Source organism: Uloborus diversus, chromosome 7 (assembly GCF_026930045.1).
Source record: "Uloborus diversus isolate 005 chromosome 7, Udiv.v.3.1, whole genome shotgun sequence".
In the NCBI taxonomy this organism is placed as follows: Eukaryota; Metazoa; Arthropoda; class Arachnida; order Araneae; family Uloboridae; genus Uloborus; species Uloborus diversus.
The window spans coordinates 140,701,151-140,724,565 of NC_072737.1; the positions used below are offsets into that span (position 1 = coordinate 140,701,151).

Below are 23,415 nucleotides of genomic sequence, written 5' to 3' on the forward strand. Positions count from 1 at the left end.
AAAAATACTAAGTACTTTTCACAATGCACTCAAAAGGTCAAAATAACTTTCCTGGGTCAGCAAGAACAATTCCAAGTATTCCTGTAGTTTTCAATGATTCCAAGAAACTGACACTACAAACGAAGAAAAGTGCGGCTCAAGTCATTTCAAATCAAACTTTCCCATTAAGAAAAATATGCATGTTTCAACACTCAAATTTATAATTGAAAGCTAGATAACGATAAGAGAGAGAGAGAGGGGAATTCTCTTCATGACTGGAGCCGCACCTTTCTTCATTTGTAGTGCAAGTTTCTTGGAATCATTAAAAACTACAGGAATACTTGAATTGTTCTTGCTGACCCAGGAAAGTTATTTTGTCTTTTTGATTGCATTATGAAAAGTGCTTAGTATTTTTTTTAAAAAAACTGTTATTTTAATGGTTGGATGTGCTTATGCAACATTTTATTGCATGTTACACTTATGTTTTGAACTATTACATCCATCCCTGAAACAGGCTTTGGTTTTTGGGAAACTTTTAAGTTTTTGTTTTGTTTTAAGTTTTGATTTGCGAAATTTTGAGAACTTTTAAGAAATTACTTTATTAAATTGTTAAACATCAATTACACCTTTTCAGACAGGAAAGGGGCCATTAATTTACCAGCCTAGAGTCTTATTAAAAAACCTTGCAATTCTGATATCACCGAATTAAAGAAACCCAACTTTGCTTCCAAAATTTCACTGCACTTCCACATTGATTTTACTGTGTTATAGGTATTTGTATTCGGTTTAACATTTGCAACCTCTGCCTTTTGAACAAAGACTTGAGAAAAGTGTGGCAAAATGTCTAAAGCCCTTTGTGCAACAGCTGAGCTCTCTACCCTCCGAATCAAACAAAATTTTGTTGGAAAAACTTTTTTTTTGTTGACATTTTTAGTTTGTTTGGCTCCGATTCAAGAGGAATTGTTTCAAAGCATTTAAACATAAATTAAGAATCAAATCTCTACAGAAATACTACACAAACACCCAAGTAATACTGAAATTTGAGCTATAATCGATAAAATAGTTTACACCCTTCTCTTAATTACTATAAATAGCTTATCTTATAACTGGTATGGGAAAACTAAAGTTTTTCATTGGTACTTGCAGAAGCAACATAAGTACCATTGTAAGGGGGATGTAAACTTCTCAACCCTCCCGCCCAAGGTAAACTGGAATGTGCAAAACTAGAGAACAAGGTGTTTTTGAAGAACTGGTTTAAGGAAAGAAATACTTTCTTATTGTAATTTTAAGTTGCATGAATTTCTGACCAAATTTATTTTACTAAACTGCATAAAAGGAAAAATCTTTTGAAACTGGTTATAATTTTTAAAATACTTAAGGTTTTCTGCATGCAAAAGTAAAATTTCCCGACATTTCCAGTACAAAAAATTTCCCCCCGACATTTCCATGTGGGTAGACACCCTGATCATATCACATTTTTCCAATTTCCAAATACTTTTCGCTGTTCCAGATCAAAATTCAAAGAAATTTTTAAAGGTCAAGACAATCATGTTTATACTAGCAGTACCCGCTTGGCCTTGTCCATTTTAGAAAATTAAAAAAGTCATTTGGTTTGCTTGTATATCGACATGTAACTTCTGTTATGCATTCAGTAATATTGTTTTTCAAGATCTCTACATATAGTGGGCAGATTTGAAAATTTTCCACCTACAACTAGGCCATTCTATGTGACGGAACGGGACATTTTGAGTATTTTTTTTCTCAAGATTTTTTTTCATAAATACAAGTTAGAAATTATATTTTAGATATCAACAGTAAAGATTTGTCATAATAACTATGTAGCAGATCAAAAGTTATTGTTTGAACGACATGCAATAAAATGCCCTGTTCTGTCATGATCATTTTATTGCGTGTGATTATTATATTTTATTTATAGATGATAAGTTTAATGTTCTACGGAAATCTTATGACAAAACTTACTGTGTGTGTTGCTATCAAAAATAAAAAATATCTAGCTTGTTTTATTTGTATTTATACAACAAAATATCCCAATCCACCAAATGGAATGGTCGAACTATCAATTGATTAGTCTTTATTTCATCAATAACTCTATTTTTTGCAAGAAAAATGCATAAGAAAGCAAAATCATGATTGCATACACAGTAGGCGCAGCTTAATGTGATCACGGTTAACATTATCATTCGCTTAATGTTATATTAGAATCACGAAGACCCGGAACACTTTTATATTAACATGCATTAAAAAAATTGGATATTGTAATCATTGTTTTCGTTTATTGTTATCACTTTTTCATCGATTTTTATCTTTTTCTCTTTTTTTTTGTTACTCAATCAACAGAAATACAAAGGAAAATAAGTTCCCTTCTTATTGGTAAAGAAGAATTTTTCTCTTTAAACTTTGAAAGTTACAAAAAAAAAAAAAATGTAATGAGATTGAAAACAAAATGAAAATTTAAACAAAAAGCGAAACCGTGCTGGAAATGATGGTGAAGTTGGAATCTGCTTTGAAACTGTGGTTTACGAATGTCAGAGAAAAGGATCCGCGAGTAAATGGTCCGTTAATGCAGAAAAAACTTAACTTGAAAAACTTTTTTCTGTTTTTTAAAATGAGCAACAAGACTTTAGCATCGGAGGGATGGTTTATTCGATGGAAAAAATGAACTATGCATCCTGCTAATTTATAATTTTAAGCTACGTTTAATTGAGTAATTGTGATTTTAATTTGCAGTTGTAAAAATAAATGCTTCTTAATTGAAAAAAAATCTTCATTTTGTGCGTCCTTGATTCCTTTCGGCTATTGTTGTCAATTGGTTGGTTAATGTTATCAAAATATATTTGTCCCTAAGTTATCACATTAAGCAGTGTGTACTGTAATTATGTCCGCTCGTCACTGAATTTGAGGTATCTTATGCGATACTTATAAAAAATCTTGTAAATGTTTTGCTAAGTGTTATGTTAAGAGTAAGTGTTTTAACTCTATTTTTTGCGAGAGAAATGCATAAGAAAGCAAAATCATGATTGAATATAATTATGTCCACAGGGGTGATTGTGGTCCGGTATTTTCGGACGTATTTCCGGTATTTTCATGTCTGAAAATACCGGAATTATGTTCTTTTTTCGTTATGCTTTTATCTCCCTACCTCCGCAATTTAGTTTAAATTATATAATACTCATCAAATATACATGCAAGAGCCTTAAGATGGACAACTATCCCTTAAGATATAAAAATGTCAAGATAATTTGTATAACACCAGCTCAAAAGTAACTTAGTAAGCCATTAAAAATTTAATTAAATTTTGACACAGAACTATTTAAAACTATGGCAAAGGTGCACTTAAGTAATAGCGGCCAAAGATTACTCCCCCCCCCCCCACGTTCTCGCTTTGAAACTTTCAGGTATTTTTTGATGAACTCACAATCACCCCTGTCTTGTCACTGAATTTGAGGCATCATCTTATGAGATACCTATAAAAAATCTTGTAAGTGTTAAGAATTTCACATTTTTAATTATTGACAAGAGCTTTATATATTTCTAAACTTGAAAACAAACTGGAAGCTGGAAATATTCATGTTATTTCAATTAAAACTTGTAGTTTACGCATAAAATAATTGCAATATGAACTTGCTGCCTGGATTTAAATCCTAACTATGCTGAAAATCAAATTTGTAAGAATCCTGTTTTAAGAGCAGGTATTTAAAAAAATTGTCATGTGTAAATGAAATGGATTTATTATATTTTAGCTTTTATAAGTATACAACAGACTGACAAATCAGGATTTTACCAAAGAATGAAATTCTTTACACAGATGATTTGAGTTGCAGCAGGCAGTTATGTACAAATATAATACATCTCAGATATAAAAACTGAAGAAATGACATTCAATTGTCTGTTCAAAACTATACAAAATGAGAGAAGTTTACGAGTTATCCCAACGACTTTTTTTCCTCTCCTTTCTATTTTTTTCTTTTTGTTCACGGGCTGCAGCTTCTTTAGCACTCATTTTCCAGGCAGTGTCAGTAGCTGCTGTGAACTGGGATTTATACTGTGCCTGGATGAAAAATTTAAAACATGAGCTAAAATAACATAACTATATACAGTAAAACCTGTCTACAACGATACTGTTGGGACCTTAAAAAAATAATGTAATAGACAGGTTATCCTTATCGAAAGTTTGATTATTCATGCTGACGTTTTGCTGGGGCCAAAAAAAAAAGATATAGACAGGTTATTGTTATAGACAGTATCGTTATACATAGGTTTCACTGTAGTTAACATTATATTTTTAATATGCATTATTGGAGATTCAAAATTTCTGGAAATTTTCAGGCGGCGAATAAACGTTTTCCACCCATTTTCTTCTGGAAAAATTTAACTTAGGCTGCAGTTCGAAAAATTAAATGATTACAAAAAGAGTAATTTTGGACTGAATTATGTCAGACCAAGCAGAAATATTTGATATTTTTGTGTGGAAATCATTGTTTGGTTATAGACAAGCATTTAAGTTGTTAGCATGGCACAAATAAAAGGTTTACATGATGAACAGACAAATTTCAGATGATATAAAATTAAAAAAGAAGCGTTTAAGATACATATGCAAGCTATAAGCTGCGTAGGGGCGCAGTATACTGATATGCAAGTATAACACGATAGTAAAAAGTGAAGTGGTAACACAAGCAGAGACACTTGGAGCAAATAAGTTATTTGACATTTTTTACAAGCTACAGGGTTGCCAACCTTAGGGAAGCAATTTGAAGTTGTGTGGAGCAGCTCTGGTATTTTGCATAAAATTCAATAAAAAAACCTAAAACCACTTATCTAAAATTATTTTTGAGCTTTGATAATCATTTTAAGTACTAGCATAAAAATAAAAAAACAGCTTTAAACACGATGTCATGCTGGAAAATGCTCTATTGGGTTTGTAACCCTGCAAGCTATGAAAAAACTGAAGAAAATTTACAAAAAAAAGAGAAAGACTTACAGCAGTATTGTTTTTTTCTACAATTATTTTAAGACGGGTTAAGTAGTCCTGCATTGTGGATTATTCTAATTAAGGTAAGTAGTACAACAGTACTTTACTTGAGCATTTTATACACGACTTTATTCAGATTTTTCCTTGTTTTTTAAGTTATTTTTTATTCTTATTGATTCTATTAAATTGAACTGATTTAACTTCAATTTAAAAAGTTATAAGCTAGTAAACTGAAATTTTTTAACACATTAATTTTAGAAAGCCTATTTACCATGCTTATTTCCTGTTAAGTGCAGATGAATTGGTTTTGCCATGTCCTAAGGAAAGACCCTATATCCAGGTTCAACTGTATACATACAGGATCAGGCATACCAACCTCTCGTATTTGAAGAGGGTGCTTGCTGTATTTGTATAGTTGCATTGGGGGTACAGTGACCAGGGGGGGGGGGGGGAATTGAAGTAGTGTGTTGTGGAGAAGTAAATTATTTCTGGTGTTTCTTTGATTACTACTCGGCGAGCATTTTGCATTCAGTTTCGGTTTGGCCGACATATCCTGTTTGGATAGAAAAACTATCATGCTGTGAAGTCATTGGACAGGATCCTTCTGACACTCCTATCAGACAAACCCATTGCAGATGCTTGTTAAAGGAGATTCCTAGATGAATACTCTCTCACACACAGTTTCCAACAAAGGTAGCACTGTCCCCGGACTCCCATTTCCCAGCATTGTCAGGAAAATGTACCAGTAAATAAAATAATTTATTTCTGACAGCGACTGCAGTATATTCATTCAACACTTTTTTTGAATTGAACCTTATTATCTGTTAACTATGCGGTACATAGCAAAGGTATTAAATATTTTTCACAAGTTCTTTTGTAACATTTCATGTATATCTGATTTTATATTCTGAAATAATGCTTGATGAACTAAACAAAAAGGTGTTAATTGCAAGTGTTAATCACATTACTAAACACAATAATTACTCAGTATCTTTATAGCGGCTTATATATTTTTATGATATTTTGCAAATTGTAGTCTCTTTCTTCGATTAATGGCACTCACAAGTGGCTTCCTTATTGTAACACAGCTTCTTAGTCCAGATTTTTGAAGTTCTTGTTGAATTGTGCGCTTGGAAATTCTTTTACTTCCCTCATTGAAGAGTGCTGTGAGTTGAATGGTCGATTTCTTGTGATTTTTCTTCACTAATCGCTTCAGAGATCACCGGTCATGTTCGTCCAGAATGGATTTAGGATCACAAAGATGTTGCGAACACAGGTAGCTTCTCCGCCATCTTTTTACCTTTTAATAATGCGTTGAACAGTTCGCAATCCTATACCACTAATTTCAACTATGTCTTTGCATTTTGTCCCACTTTGGTACAGGACAACAATTTGCCCACTTTTGAACTCGGTTACATCACTTCCTTGAACACAACTACCGATTCCAGCCATGTTTACTTCGAACTAAACAGTCTCCTAGTGCAACGCCAGCATTTTAAGCTTGCATTGAGCAAAGATTTATGCAAATATCTGTAATACTCCTCGAATCACCTTCTTCCAAAACTGGAACACTTAAAATTCGGCCGCAACTTTATTTTTGGACACTTAGTGTATATTCTCTTTTTTTTAATACAGATTAGTATGTAACACAAAACATATTGAGCAAAGTACAAAGCTATTTTTCAGTATAAATATGATAAACTTGATGCATAGATAGGCATACCATATAATGCATAATATCGAAAATCAACATGAGTCGATCATAGGCCGAAGCCAATAATCATCAGTTTCTTTTCTTTTGCATATAAAAGTTGTTTACATTAAAATTAAATTTCCTTTTCTAGAAAATAATTAATTTTTAAAAACTCATAATTAATTGCACATTTACTTCCAATAACATTGAGATAAATATCCAATTCTAAGAAAAAATATAAGATAATACGTAGATTTTTGAATTTGTAGAATGAAAATAGTTATAAAAAATCAACAATTTTTAAAAAACTACAATTAAGACAAAATAGATAGTTTTTAGCACATAAGTGTCTAAATCAATCAGAATAAAAAAATATGTTTTGGAGATAAAATTTCGTATATTTCCAGAAAATAATTACGAATTATCCACCAAAAAGGTTTGCACATCTTGCGTTGTTCTCAATAGTTTGCATTGCAATAAACATCCAATGCCATTTTCAGAGACTTAGGCACTTATAACGTCTTGTGTACTGCCATCTTGGGAATGACCAAATATGGCGGCTACGACAAAAATTAAGAAATAATTTTTTGAATTTGTAGCATGGAAACATTTAAAAATAATAAATCTTCGTGAAACTACAATTTAGTTGAAAAGTTCTTGGCACATTGTCCAAGGCAATGAGGATAAGATTAAGTTTTAAAAAATAAATTTTCATTTCTCAAGAAAAAATTACATATTTAAAATAAAATTTAAAAAAAAACAAAACAATTTGCAGCACATTTTGGGTTACTTTCATTAGTTTGCAGTTAAAGAAAATATCCAATTCTGCTTTGTTTTTGGAAACTTAGGCATTTAAGCATCGTGTCTACATCCATCTTATGAATGACCAAAACTGGCGACTACGTTTCATACGTAGCTCAAAAGACTTTTCAATGAAAAACGATTTTTCCGATCGACCCTACCTCTGCAGGCTTATGCTTCAGAAGCAGTAAATTGTCTTCTCCTCTGTCGATTTAATGCATAATTCCTGTTCACCCTAGGAATTTTTTTCTTGGGAACTACTGAGGAGCAAAAGTAGCGCCCGCAGAAGTTTTCTTTGGGTCGCCCTTTTTTTTATTGCCAGCTTCATTTTTCCTCAAAACTTTTACATTTTTTTCTTGAAACATCGATAAAAATGAAGATTTGATCTCATGGTACAAAATTCTGTGGGAAAAAATTGGACAAAAAAATTTGGGGGGCAAAATTGGAAATTTCCCTGATTTTTCCCCGACATTTGTAACTATATCATTTTCCCTGACAATTTCAGGTTTTCCCGGAGCGTACAAACCCTGTCGAATATAATGTACAGTTCTGTTTTTGAGCTTGAATTTCGAAAAATTATCGGGGGAGGCTCCCCAGAACCTCCTCTCCCCTCTAATGTAAAATATATAACTAAAACTGTTTTTTAAACTTCAATTTCGAAAAACTGCTGGGAGGTAGTCCCCCGACATCCCTTTTTTAGACTCAATATTATCCTCACGATTAAATTCAAATTGCTTGTAAAGGTCGAGTAATATAGCCCCCTGCTAAACCAGAAGCTAAATCTTCTATCTCTCTCTGCACATTGAAATGTGTATGAAACAATTAAGAGCTGAAAAATGCGTATCTCCCCCCCCCCCCCCAGTTCTCTGACTTGGGATGCCCTAGCGCACCCCTTCAAATGCTATGGAGCAATCCCCACGAACGACAGTCCCTAGAATAAGATAAAAAATCTGGAAAATTAACTCCCCCGAAAATTTCCAACAGTGCAGGTTGTGCCATGTAGGCACCCTTTGAATACTAGCATTTCCCTCTCAACAACTGCTTGTATTCCTTATTCAATACATGCAGTAATTTAGAGGATGGCCTGTTCCCTTGCAGCGAAAAAGCAGTAGGTGGCAAAAACTGGAAGATTAAAAGCAAAGCATTTCGAATCCGAACACTGAAGTTGTTTTCGGAAAAAGGGGAAAGGGAGAAGGTTTTTAATTGCAATTTGTGTTACGGTACACCTCCATTTCAACAAAAGAATTGTTCGTAATAATGACATTTTTAGTACGAAATGAATTTTTAATCAATCTATATTGCACTTTATATTTTGTTAAAAATGCAAGAAATCAACTTGATAGAAAAATGTAAAACAAGATGAATGGATGTGTAAGGGGGGAGAGTGGCATTTTGAGGTGTTGCCCCACCTTGGAAAATTCCCAGATCCAGCACTGGAGAGATTTAACTCCTAAAATTCTATCCTTGGGCATGGTCTTGGTATGGTCTGAAGTAGGCCAAGTGTTTTTGTTTTCAGTACAAAATATGAGGCTGTCAAGTTTGATACTTAAACATGAATAGATTTTTACAACAGAAACATGTCGACTAAGTTGGAACCAAATGCAAAATGCTCACTATGTAATAATCACAGAACCACCAGTACAAATATACTCCTCCGCTACACACGGCAATGCCATTGCGACTACTGCAAATGGGATTGTCAGCCTTGCTTAATCAAAAATCGTAGGTTCTAAGAAATATTATTTGATTTACCGGGGTATTTGATAAGGCAGGGAGATTGCCAACAGGTAGCACTAGCTCTCTTTCTTTGCCTGCTATCTCAGTGTTTGTTAAAATGCCAACTGCATGACAAAAATCATATTGGGGTCTATGCTTCACAAAGTGTCGAGAACACCTTGGTGTTGAACCTCATCCTACACCCCGAAGAGCATTAGAAGATGATATAAACAATTCAAAGACACAGGTTGTTTGTGTAAGTAGTGGAAGCAGTTGATGCAGACATGCTTGCAAAAGTTACGACGAATTTGACTACTGTGTAGACATAGGCCGTGCATCCGAAGGTGGACAGATTGAGCACCTTTAATTTTGTATGTAAAAAAACTTTATTATTATCATTGTAACATAAAATTTATCTGAAGTGTATTTTTACTTTCTTCTATATCTAATACATAGAAGAAAGTATTGGATTCGTGCAAATTTTCGAATTTCGAATTTTGACGGATTCGAACGTTTTGAGGTGTGCTGAGTCCATTTCGACTATTTTTGGAAAATGTCTGTCTGTCTGTGTGTGTCACGTCTGTGTGTGACCAGTTTTTTGTGGCCGCTCTACAGCAAAAACTACCGCATGAAATCGAACGAAATTTGGTACACATATGTGCCCCTATGTGAACTTGTGCCCATTGGTTTTTGGCGCGAATTCCTCCAAGGGGGGTGGAGCAATGGGACATTTTTTGAGTTACGCGTGCTTGCTATTCCTCAGGAAGTAACTGGCGGAATCAGACAAAATTTGGTCCATATGTTGTCATTAACAGGAACAGGTGCTGATTCAATTTTGGTGTCAATAACTCAAACGGGGGTTGAGCTATAGAACGTTTTTTGTCGTCGATTGTGACTGCTGTATCTCAAGAAATAATGAACAGAATGAAAGAAAAATTTATCGGCAAGTAGTCCTTAGTGGGTATAAGAGCTGATTTTATTTTGGTGTCAACAGCTAAAAAGGGGGGTAGCGCAATCGCCCGTTCTTTTTTTCCATTGTGAGTGCCCTATCTCAAGAAGTAATGCTGCGTTCTGGTTGAAATTTGGAATATATGTGAATCCATACGTAAACAGGCATTGGTTCAATTTTGACGCCAATCGCTCCAAGAGGTGTTGTTTTGTTTTGTTTTTTGAATAAAAATAGCTTTATTAATGCAACAATAAGAAAGATAAATCGTAATAGATTGTCGTCTGCGTATTTCTCGTGATTTTAATTGAATGGAAATGATCGGAAATATTATCTCAATGATTTAAAATTTTTAACTGTTGCCATCTTATGTTTGTTAACAAATAAAATATTTGTAATTAATTCAAGCAAGGCTTTTAAAATAACTTTCAATTTTCGCTCTTTGCTTTGCTTTTAAAATAATTCAGACATTGGGATGGTAGTCAAGTTTTTGCATGTGTAATTTTGTTTTTGTTGGGAATATTGCTTCCTCGTCAAGCATGGGGAGGGATCAGAAAAAAAAAGAAAAATATAGAAGAAAGTTTCGTGATGGCCACAACATACTAGTTTTAATAGTTTTCATAACATATGCATTTCAAATCAGGTTATTGTTTTTTAAACATCCTGTGTAATACATATGAATATTATAAAAAAGTAACTTTCAACTAGAGTTATGAAATCTTTGTTTTAGCACCTCATTTCAATACAATATTTTTGGAAAATGATCTGAAATCGTGGATTGCTTGTTCCAAAATCTTTTGGGAACACTGTTTTAGCTCCTTTTTTCTGTTCTTGTTTGGCGTGTTTTACACATTTAATATTTATCAATTTATTATCGTCAGAAATGTGTATATTTTTTTGTTATTTAATTTGATTATCAACAGCGCTGTTTATTGTTTTTATTTTCATAATGCAATTACAAAAGAAATTATATCGAATGGAGGAAATGTTTTGATGTTTTCTCGCCCGTTGATGGCAAAAATTATTGTTTTACATTTTTACATCAACAATTATTCTTCCTTAACTCATTTCTAAGTTATTCAAAAATATTTGTGAAAGCTGATAAATATTATTCGATTATCCGAGGAAATTATTCGATTGAGTGGGGATCTATAACATTGCATCTATAGGGAAATATTTGGTTCCGACAGGTTTTATTTGTATAAGCGGGATATTCATTGATCCGTAATCCAATTAAGCGGGGCTGACAGTATACTGTTACCGATTGATGCCACCTTTATCACTTTATCGACTGCCTTTCTGATTCTAGAAATAAGGGAAGATTATCTATTTTTGCTTAAACAAGGTTCTATAGTAATTTGAACAAGTTACATTGAAGAAAAATTGGTAATATTGTAAATGCGTCTTTTTATCTTAGAGTATAAAATACAAGGGACACAGAAAGAAACCTGCCTGAAGACACATGCATCTGTTTATTAAATACCATATATAGTATACAATTATTTTTGTAATGATAAAAAGTTGCTTTTATTACCTGAAAAGCAGATTTCATAGCAGATAGCCTGTCAGTTTGAGGTCCATTAAATTTTGCAAAATTAGAGTGAGAAATGCTGGGCAGGCTATCTTTCTTGCTTGATGAATTAGAAAACTGAAACAAAATATTTATTTAGGAATTTTTTCATCAAAAGTATTTATAAAAACAAGTAACATTGCAGTATTTGAAAATGGTGCATAAATATGAAAAAGAAACATTAAATATAAATGCAGCAAAATTTGTAAAGGAATTTCAGCAAACAGTTTGTTCTAGAATACAAGAAGCTTCTTACTTCATGTGTTCAGATCTTTACTAATATTATAAAGAGAGAGGGCAGATTTTTGTGTGTTTATATGTTCGAGGTAATCTCCGGAACCACTGCACCTATTTGAAAAATTCTTTCACTACATGAAAGGGGCTTTCTTACTGAGTAACATAGGCTATAATTTGGAAAAATCCGATATATAGTACTTTTTTTATTCCAATTTAGGCCCAAAATTTCACGTAAATTGCCTATTATTGACTATTAAAGGGGTGAAAAATTATTTGCACATATTAATATTTTATATCATTGAAAAGAGTAGAATTTTCCGCGTTCTAAGCAATTTGTTTCAATGCTCTTACTTCATTACGACGGGAGCAATTTGCATTTTAATGTCGAACTTTTTTAGGCTTAGCTGAAATATTGGCAATACTTTCTTCATTAAATCTATCAATAAAAAGTAAAGGAATTGTCCCAGAGTTTCCTTTTTGACACCGTTGGAAAAAGCGACATTTTTTACTCCAAAAATATCTCGACCTATGGTCGAAATAGTAACCTTCTATCTCCAAAGAAAAAAAGTTACAAGCCATTAAAAATAAAGTTTGAATAAATCTAATCTCCATTAAAATTACTGATGTTTTGTTTTGAATTGAATTGCCATGGTTACGTCTTTTAGCTTTGCTTCATTTTAATATCTTAAAGGTCCACAAACTTGGCCCCACGGAATTTAAGCAATGGGGAAATGTTTTCGCCAATTCTGCATATTTTACGATCTATGTTATGATAATTCCCGCAGACAATGTAGAAATTGCAGGAAGAGTTTGAAAACTAAGAGTCTTAGCTATTTTCCCAATTGTCGCCAAATTTGTGGACGCCAAAGACCAAGGGGCAAAGTTCTTCGGACATGGCCTTGCTGATAGTGGCAGAATCAAACAAAATGGGGTTGTTTCCTTCAGTCAAAAGAAGTACTTTTAGTCACTGAATTTTTTTTTAACAGAACGGTTCAAACACTTGATAGTTTATTGAATTTTTTGAACTTTTCAATTTACAAAGTTTGAACAGAACAACATCTGTCGGGTCCTCTAGTATTTAATAAAGTTGCGAGTGAACATGACAACGACAAAACATGGTTTTTACACCAAAAGTAATTGATTTTAGTCAACCATTGTTGAACAGGAAAAGAAAAAAAAAGCTAATGAAAAGTCAAGAAATCAATAAAAAATGGAAGCATTCACAAGAAATACTGGAAAAAATGATTTTTTAAACATCAGAGTTCTGGAAAAATAATTTACCAGAGAGTGAGAATTTTCTCCATCCTGAGTTCCTCAAAAGTATCGTCTATTGACTATCTGAGACAGCTAATTGCAGAAAACTATTCAATGTTTGACTATTTCCGAAAGATCACCTTAGCTAGAAACACTAACTGCTACAGTTGTTGCTTAAACCAATGAGATGCTTCAAGTTATTATGATTGATCTCATATAAAGCAGAAAATGTATCATCAAAGCTGATCTTTTTAACAAAATAAAGATTATTACTTTGGAGCATTGCATTGAAAGCCATAGCAGTTGGAGCATTTTCAGAACTTTGTGTTATTTATATAGTATCTTTTTAGTGTTGCATGTTGAAGATAATTGCACCAAGATGGAGGGCTCCACTGCAACTTAGTAACATAGTTTACTCTTTACTTTTAAACAACTTATGCTTATCTTACGTAGATCATTCATTCTATTTGGAATTCTTCTCAATGAAATTTAAATGAAACCAAGTGAATGAAATAGAGCATTAAATAACATAAGTTCCTTTAAAATGTAAATTAATGTGTCAACCAAGTAAAACAATGTTAAAAGCTTTGTTATTTATTGCTAATTTCACCAAGTAACCACATTAGTTTTGTTTGTTTGTGAAATGATCTTATTTAAATTTTGGTTCTGAAAAATGTAGTTTGAATTAGCCAGAAAGAAGTTAATTTTAAACTTTTACTTTTATGTGATCATAAATGAACTGTCTCTTACATACATATGTATATGAATAGAAAATGTTGCTATTATCAAAAAAATAATAGCTAATTGTTAAAAAAAGATTTCTTTAAGACAGGAATCCAGCATCTGTAGGAGTCTCATACTTATTCATATTGAGGATTATGCAAATCTTAGACTCCATCAGTTTAAAATAAACATTTTTTAATTTTAGAATTCAAAAATGACAAAATAATAGTAAATTACACCAAAAAAGATTATTTTATAACTTAGCCTTATATTTGAATTCATTCCCATAAAAAATAAGGCCTTTTTTTGCATTTAAATAATAATGATTATAAATAATATTAGTTTTACAAAAGAAACTTTCTTTATTTACAAAAATGTGTACAATTCATAGGATTAAACTTGAGTAAAAGGACTAAACAATGAGGAAGATTTTTGAAATGGATGAAAATTTTAAGTAGCTTCATTAAATTTTTTCTGATAACAGCATACATTTTTTATGCATAATAGATTTGCATGAGCAATTTATACTGATTTGCAAAGAAAACAAATGTTAAAATTATTTTGATTTGATATTCTGAAAAATTCAAAATTTACTAGTTATCAGTTTACAGGGTTTGTATAAAAAGTAACCGAACTGAGTTTGTGACGCCGAAGTAAAACGTTTGTAACCCAGATGTTGGTGCTCTAGTGGTGGTGGGGGATCGAGGAAAGGGGAGCGAACCCAAGTCAGTTGCCTCCAAAGGCTCGGAGGGTTAGCATCGTGCGAGAGAGCAGTGCATGTTTAGTGATCTCGTCGGAATGAAAATGGAGCATACCATCGAGCAACGTGTTAACATCAAATTTTGTGTCAACAATTGCAGAAAACTCTTCAAATGCTACGGAACCTCTTCAAATGGTCAGTGAGGTTTACAGTGAGGAAGCTTTATCCAGCACTCAAGTCTTCCAGTGGCACAAGAATTTCCGAAAAGGCGTGATTACGTTCACGACGAACAGCACGTCGGACGTCCATCAAGCAGTCAGACGGACCCAAATTTGCAAAAAGTGCATGATATGTTGAGCACTGATTGTCGTCTGAGCATCCGAGCAATCGCAGAAGAGGTCGGGATCGATAAGATGACCGTTCACAACATTGTTAAGAACAATCTGGGCATGAGGAAAATCTATGCAAAGCTGGGGCCAAAACACCTGACAGACGAGCAAAAGGAGCGTCATGTGCCGAATACGGCACCACCGGACTTCTTCTTATTCCCCATGGTCAAGAGAGTACTAAAAGGGACGTGGTTCGGGACTCCAGAAGCTGTTCAACTCGCTACGATGAGGGCTCTAAAAGCTTTACGGGTTGCCGATTTCCAGGGGGCATTCAGGGACTGGAAAATCCGGTACCAAAGGGTTATCGACTTTTTGAAGATTTATAGAGAAAAAGTGTAGAAATTTTGCCAATAAATATGTTTTCTAAGCGCAGTCCGGTTACTTTTTATGCAAACCCTGTACTTCTGGACACAAAAAAGTTAATCTTACCATTTCTTCAGAACCTAAACCTGGTCTTTCTTTGAAACCAAATCCTTGTCCACGATTGACTTTCTTTCCTTTTCCCTGTTTAAAACGAGATTTTCGGAACCAAGCACTCTAGAATGTGAAAAAAAATTGGAATTATGCACAGACATTTATGCATATACATCTTTTGTAAAAACAATTTACAATTTTGATTAATTTCAATAACAAGATAATATTATTTGACAAATGGAAAAATGGATACAAATCAAATTTACCCAGCTACAAATTTAAACTACCATTCAACTAGGTTTTTTTAATTTGACAAGGATAAAGTATTTTGAAATGATAGAAACCATTTAGTTCTTATGCAGTAAAGCAAGGGTGAAAGAAGAAAAACATTTTTATTGCTTTAGTTAAATAGCACTATTCTGCCTTGCTAAATGCTAAAGTTGTATCTGCAGCTTTGCTGGCACAAAATTAAGAACTGCTGTTTAAAGTTTTATGCCTACCTTATTTGATTCAGACTTCACTTTGTCATAATTCTTCTTAAGTATTTATCATTTACAAATGACTATAAAATAATGTAAATAGGTAAAATAAGTTATAAAGAACTAACAAATGAAAATATCTCAATTTTGATTTTAAAAAGTGCAGATACAACGTTTGTATTTTGCACTGCAGTATTGATATTTTTAAATAGAACACACAAACACATAAAAAGAGACAGAGATTTTTAGTAACACAAATTTGAAGAAAAAAAAATCATTCTTACACAATTCTTGTAAAAAAGAAAAAAAAACACCAATTTAAAATTCTTAGAGCATAAAATTTTGGAGGAAAAGATAATTAAATTTAACAGAATCATAAAATCAATGCCGCAGCAGAGGGGCGGGGGGGTAAAAACACCCGCCAGAGGCCTTGTTTTTAGCATTATTACCAATCCTAACACAGTAGTTTTTCGTATGTGAGGTCAGTTTTCATTAAAAAAAATAATAAATAAATAAATAAAAATGGCTGTGCTAGTGCTGAAAAGCATTTATATTTTAATTACAAAAGCAGATGTCAAAATGAAAATAAAATGAAGTACATAACAATAGTAAACTCTAAAAACTATAATTTGTTGAGTCAACTTGTACATTGGAGAAATTATAAATCAATAAAAAAGCATGTTGATCAACTATAGATAAAAGCTTTTGTTGAATGTTTGACACTAATACGTTTTTATTGTGTTAATGTTTTATTGACCAATAAAGACATATTTTCAGAGTTCCTTGTAACATTGAAACTCATACATGTAGGCAACTATTTCCATTTTTAAAAATTATTAACATTATTTTTATCAATTTATCTTCTCCCAAAAGTTTTTGCACTTTTTGAAGAAATTATATTTTTAAAATTGAAAAATATAACGATATTAGCAGATAGTGAATTATAAAAAACGGTGAAAGAAAAATATTTTGAGTTTCATAAGAAGCAAATGAAGTTCTCAATTTTTAGCAGAATGTAGTTAAAGAATTCTTTTATTAATAAATACTGTCATAGAAAACTTCCTAATTTAATGACCGAGAGTAAAAATTTATAATTGCAAATATTTTTTTATTTTTTAAAAAACTTAAATCTCTTATAACCTCTTGTTTGTTTAAATTCATAACCGTGATTTTAAAAAATGTCTCTCATTAAAAAAACTTTAATGAAAAGAAAAATATTTTTTACAAACTATGTTAGTGATAATGTCTAATTAACCATTTCAAACAAAATAAAGTAAATTCATTCGGCAGTTAGAAAAATAATGTATGATCTTTGAACTTACGTGCTGACAAATGGGAAATATTAAAGACATAAATATGTCTTTGTTAAGTAAATGAATTTTGAATTATATTTACTCATTCATTTCAAGAATACCACAACAAAATTTCAACGAGACATTGCTTTGACAGAAAGTGAATCAGCAGAAGGAATATGCAATTAGAAATAATAATAATAAAACTTACAAAACAAATATAAAATATAATGAAAAATATCCATTAAGAAAAGTAGTTAAGAGGTTCCTATTAGGAAATGATTCCAGAAAACAAAATGTGGGATAAAATATAAGTCACACAGGGCAAAAAAAAAATCTTAGGTGCCCAGAGTTTAAGAACTGATTTAGTTGTATTTTTAGGGCGCTGAATTGAAAAATGAAATAATTTCTCTATCAATGCTGCTGTTATGCAAGATGTGCGCAGTTTTAAATCCATTTTGTGCACTTTTAAAGCAAATACAGGTTTCTGAAACAAGTATTACGTCTGGCTGTTAAAGACTGATTCTTTAACATTATAAAGTGGGTCTTTAACACTGGCACATTTGCTTTATCATCACACTGCACTCCAATTACTTTAAGGAAAATTCACTAGATGAAGTAAACATGTGGCAAGTTTAGTAACAAAGCTTCATTGAGTCCAGGTCAATTTTCAAGCTATTGCTTTGCATGTGCTCTCTTCTCACGATGTAAATCAAGTTGGAACAGTGGTTGGAATTAGCGTGCTACAAGTAGCGACACAACTGTAGTAGCTACATATTTTAGTAGTTTGTAGTGTAGAGCACTACTTCTGAAAAAAAGTAGAGTAGCGAGTAGTTCAATACAAAAAAATGCAGTTTGTAGCGATTTCAAGAAAATACTTTGAAATAAAGTTTCAAAAAAAAGAAAGAAACGAGGTTTTAAACGAATCTGTCTAATGCAAGTCTTAAGCGAGTAAAAGTTGCACTAATCAGATTTGCAAGACTCTGAGAAATAAGAGCTGACCTCAAGCATATTATTTTGACGCCATACGTTCTGTTTGACGACATTATTTGTTTGGCATCGAAACTTTTACATTTCCCCAATATTCGCCTTGAATAGAGCATGTATAGAGCTGTGTTATTGAATAAAAATACTGTTAGAATGCACATAATCAATGAGAGAGAATGGCATAGAATGAAACAGTACAGTTTGTATAATATGTAGCAATAATAAAATGCAGCACTACAATAGATGCAGTTATTATATTCGACGCATTTTTAATTGTTCAAGCAGTTCTTTAAATTTCTGTAGTTGTCAGAAACTTTATATTTTTCCTTTCATTTTCAAACTTTAGATAAACACCCCATTTATGTGAAATTATGTTTCATCAATGTCATATTTAGAATGAAAAATATGCGGAGTGGCGATTTGTACGTTAACAAAACGATGTTTCCACTAGCATGGTGTGAGGAACTTCCGCTTTCAGTGATGCTAAAAAAAAAGTCCATTCATAATACTAGTATTTAGTTCGCCATTCAGTTCTGAAAATTTTTGTGTTGCGGGTGAGGAATTCACGTTAACTCCAAAATTCATTCTTTGAGAAAAACTCGCTATATAGCTATTTTGCGTTTTTCGAATCGCATTGCAGTGAGAGTCCACTGCAATTTCAAATTGCACACAGAAGGACAGTATTCTTAGTTATGTTTCATATTTCTGATATTTATTAACATTTGATTTTTAATACTAGTACTGAGTTTGGGATATTTTTCCTATTTCTTTATTTTTTTTTCTTTTTTACTTATTGAGTTTTGACATATTAACATAATATAAGTCAATTATTAAATATTGTAAGTTTTTGAGGTTATTTGGTAAAATTGAATGTTTTTATTTCATTTTATCAGTGGCATAATAAAAGAGATGGCGTTCACGTCCAGACCGTAGCTTGAAGCTCAAAATCAATTATTTAGCTCCTACAAAATATAAGTTCCTATAATGGAAATTAAAGTTTTTCTTTTTTGCTTAAAATATGTTTTTCATCATCTAAATCAATTTTATGTATATGTATTTCTAGGTAAAATTTAAATCAAATTATGCATGTATCTATTTACATTTTCAAGTAGCCGAGTTGTACTTCTTGAATTAAATATTCAATGTCATTAAACAATTAAAAATTTGACAGTAGAATTCTTTCAACTTTTCAATCCAACTTTCAACTTTTAATTTCTTGCAGCAAATATTTGTAAAAATTGTTAAAAATGTTTGGAATGACAAACTGAATCAGTAAAGTTAAGGAAGAAGGAAAAAATTCTCAGTAATATTCCATGTTCAGATAAGCCAATTTATTAATTTAAACAACTTTTTGAATTTTTTTGTTCAATCCGCAAAGAGTGTGCATGTGTATGCTTTTCATTTATTCCTTTTATAAAAAATAGCGAAGCAGCGACTACTTTTCGAAAATAGTTTGTAGTGGCTACATTTTTAAAAACAAGTAGTTGCAGTTAACTACATTTGTAATAAAGTAGTTGTAGTTCACTACAAAAAAAAAAAAAATTGTTTTTCCAACCACTGAGTTGGACCTCTACATATAAAGTTTGCAGGGTCTGATTAAGATATTAATGGATATAAGACCAAAGATGATTTCAGGGCCCTCAGTAGTAAAACCTAATAACACAAACATTCACAGAGAACCTTTATTGGCAATTTCTGGCGTACTATTGCACTTGTACAAAAAATTTATAGGGGTTCAAAGCATCCTATGAGAAAAGGTAAATAAATAAAGGAGAAAACTTTACTTTTCTTAAATAATAGATTAGAACAATTTTAATCATTTTGAGGCCCGCTCTGAATATTTGTACAACATAATACTAATAAAAATTCCATGTTCTGTATTTTGTTTGATCTAGGGACGTAACTTAAACCTGTATCATGTATAATTCATGTCTAAAATGTTATATCTTAGAAATTTGAGCTCCTAAGCAAAAACTAATGTTGCATTTGAATTCAGGTTACAGCTTTCGAAATCATTAGTAGTCTGCTGCTCCAAGACCAGTGAGAACTGCTTTGGAAAACCAATAAATAGAATTCAGTAAATAGCCCATGGGACTAGTGGTCAATCACCATCAATCAATATAAATTCCATATTATTTAAATTTAAAACATTTTAATTTTACATTTACAATATCTTTTTAAAATTCAATTTAGATCAATTATTCTGACATTAACATTAGGATGGTTTTGTGAAATACCATAAATAAGTTGTAAATGAAATGGTAATAAATTAATGTAAAAGCATATTCCATGTTAAACTACATTTCAAATTAAATGAATCAGTCATTCTGTTTATTTACCAATATATCTTCCTGCTTACTGGTCCATAGGACTAGTTCTTACTAAGAACTCATAAAGCTGGGTCATCAAATTTGTACGAAATCAGTTCCAAATACGCTGGCACCAAAATGTCTACTGCCTTATGTAATGTTATATTTCACTTTATATAGAAGGGAAATATAGGTACAATATTTTAATGTTTCTATCAAGGACTAAAACTGAAATTTCAAAAGGATCCAAAAGGGAAACACAAAAATTATTATTATTTATTTATTTTTTATTTTTCATTTTATGCAAGGATATACTTATGTAAGTATCATACTTATAAATATGATGATAAGGTTTGAGCAATTGAGAAATAGTTTACCTTTATGAAATTAATAAATAAATAAATAAAAATAAAATAAAGTTTAGAGAACAAAATAATACATTTCGGGATTGTACGAAAATCTATCTTGCATTAGGAAATGAAATTTGTGTAGAAAAGACATTCATGCAACTGATCATGAAAATAAATGGGTTTCCTTTAACCACAAAACACAGGCATGCAATTTTTCTAATCTTTTTTTTTTTTTTTTGCTTTAACATTTTTTTTCCTTGCTTATTTCTTCCGGAGATCATTATGTTACACCTCATAACTCTCACCTGCATTGCAAGATCCATCAAAGCTTGGGGGACAGCCTGATTAGCACCTTCAAGATTCCTGACTAAATGTCCTGCAAATTCTTTATCTTTATCAGTAACCAAAGTATAAGCTATACCTTTTTCTCCTGAAACACAAATCATTTATATTTTATTGCAAGAGCTTGTTTTTTGCATTTTTTTTAAAAGTTCCCCAGTTTTTGCTTCCATGGGAGACATCAGGATTCCGTCCAGAAGGAAGCAAAGTTAAAAAACTAAAAGCTATACTTCATAAACTCTTTGATTGAATTTAATTGTTTAGCTAATTTCATAAATCAACCCTCTAACAGGTCAATTTTTTTAACAAAACCACCTTGAAAATTGGGCATATTTTATTTTTGCAATATATATATATATATATATATATATATATATATATATATATATATATATACTAGAGGACCCGACAGACGTTGTTCTGTTCAAACTTTGTAAATTGAAAAGTTGAAAAATTACGATGCTCTATCAAGTGTTTGAACCTTTTTTTGAAAAAGAAATTGGTAAAAAGAAAATGTTTTAAGCTGTTTGGTGTCGGAATGAGTGTATTTATTACAACTTGATTTATCTAATGCCCACTGAGCAGTTGTTTTATTAACTATTTTTTCTCGCATACTTGAAAAATCTTCATAGGTTGTATGATTTGTTCCTTCCGCCATACTCAAAGGATAAAAATCTTCCTCAGATATTAAGTGTAAAAAACTAACTTCCAATCTGAAATAAATGGCAAATCCCGCTGCAACATCCCCCATATGAAGAAGAATAAAACAATCGAAAGGATATCGTTTAAAAAAAAAAGGATAAAGGTAAAAACAGTTCTCTGAATAAGCGAAAATCACTCATCTCCCTCCCCTCCCGATGTAAAATAAACACATTCTTCAATTAAAATGACTAAACACTCTTTAAAAACCAACAACAATTCTTTGCAATTTAAAATATTTCGCCAAATAAAAAAAATACAATAAATTACATTAACAGTAGCTTTAAAATGCAAGCAAATAATCCCGCAATTCTATTGTTTATGGCCAAATTCGCCAAGCCACCACATAACTGTGATCTAGCCGATCGGTGATCTCCGACCGATGAGCGGTCCCATGAAAATTCCTTCTGTACAGACCAGCAAAGTTTTGCAGTTACTGGATCATTTGTAGTTCTTATCCTTGTCACTGGTCCAATTGACCAGTGACTTATTTTTAAATTTTACCCCTGCATATTTTGTAGCATTATCTATGGCTTTAAAACTCTTCAGTCAGTGGATTTTTGCTTTGTCTTACTATGACTGATACAACTACAAACTGTTGTAATACTCTAATAAAGCATTAAAGTTACAATGAATGAAAGAAAGGCTGTCACCTATTTATTAAAGAAATACAGTAGAATACCTTTATAACACCCACCTATAAAATGCAACTCTCTATAAAATGCACAACTATTCAGAAGGGAACAAGAGGTTTTTCAGTTCAATAAAAGGGCTTTATTTTGCCTTCAAATGAAACAATTCTTTGGAAAATTAAACTTTTGGAACAGTCTAGCATTGGAACAGTACATCTTTTAAATCATAAGTAGTATTCACAGTACAGAAGCACCAGATTATTCATGAAAATACAGTAGCTGTTACATAGATATAATTTTTGCTTTGATATTAATTGTACTTAAATGTATTCTTATATGAAAATATACTGATATATTCTAAAAAAAATTGGAAAATTTATTTTATTTCTAAAACGATCTATATAAGTAACCTCAGACCTCAAGGTGCGCGTTATAACGGTCTCCTACTGTAATCCTCAAAATCTGCTCATTAAATGACAGGCTATAAGCTAACAGACAGACATTAAAAAATAAAAAAAAAACATGGAATGATTTTTGTATTTGTCAAAAATAAGTTTGACCTTGACAAAAAAAAAATTGAAAAACTCAGAAAATGAAACATTATTAGCGAAAAAACAGCATCAACCCAAAAGAGTATTCAAAGACTCAAATGTGAGAGCACCGATTCAGATTTTACTTAAATTTACTTTTTTTTTTAGAAAGAGAGAGGGAATAAAGCACAACACCAGAATAAAGGAGAGAGAAAGAAAGTAACACACTATAAGTAGTTTTTGTCAAAAAAAAAAGACTTACCAGCTCGACCAGTTCTCCCAATTCGATGAGTATGAGTATCAATATCTCTAGCTATATCGTAATTAACCACGGTTTTCACATGAGTAATATCCAAACCCCGAGCTAAAATGAAAGATATTTCACT

General features: G+C 31.8%; 1 protein-coding gene across 1 annotated transcript in view; it reads right to left on the bottom strand.

Moving 5' to 3' along the window:
• Nucleotides 1-3,727: 3,727 nt before the first annotated feature.
• LOC129225797 (ATP-dependent RNA helicase DDX42-like) overlaps nt 3,728-23,415 on the bottom strand; it is a 91,547-nt gene continuing 71,859 nt past the window's right edge. Inside the window, exons 15-19 of the mRNA XM_054860307.1 lie at nt 23,292-23,393; nt 21,135-21,259; nt 15,428-15,535; nt 11,660-11,773; nt 3,728-4,048 (exon numbers count right to left, since the gene is read on the bottom strand). Of these exons, the coding sequence (XP_054716282.1) occupies nt 3,917-4,048; nt 11,660-11,773; nt 15,428-15,535; nt 21,135-21,259; nt 23,292-23,393 (581 nt within the window). The 3' untranslated portion in view covers nt 3,728-3,916. The remainder of the gene's footprint in view (nt 4,049-11,659; nt 11,774-15,427; nt 15,536-21,134; nt 21,260-23,291; nt 23,394-23,415) is intronic.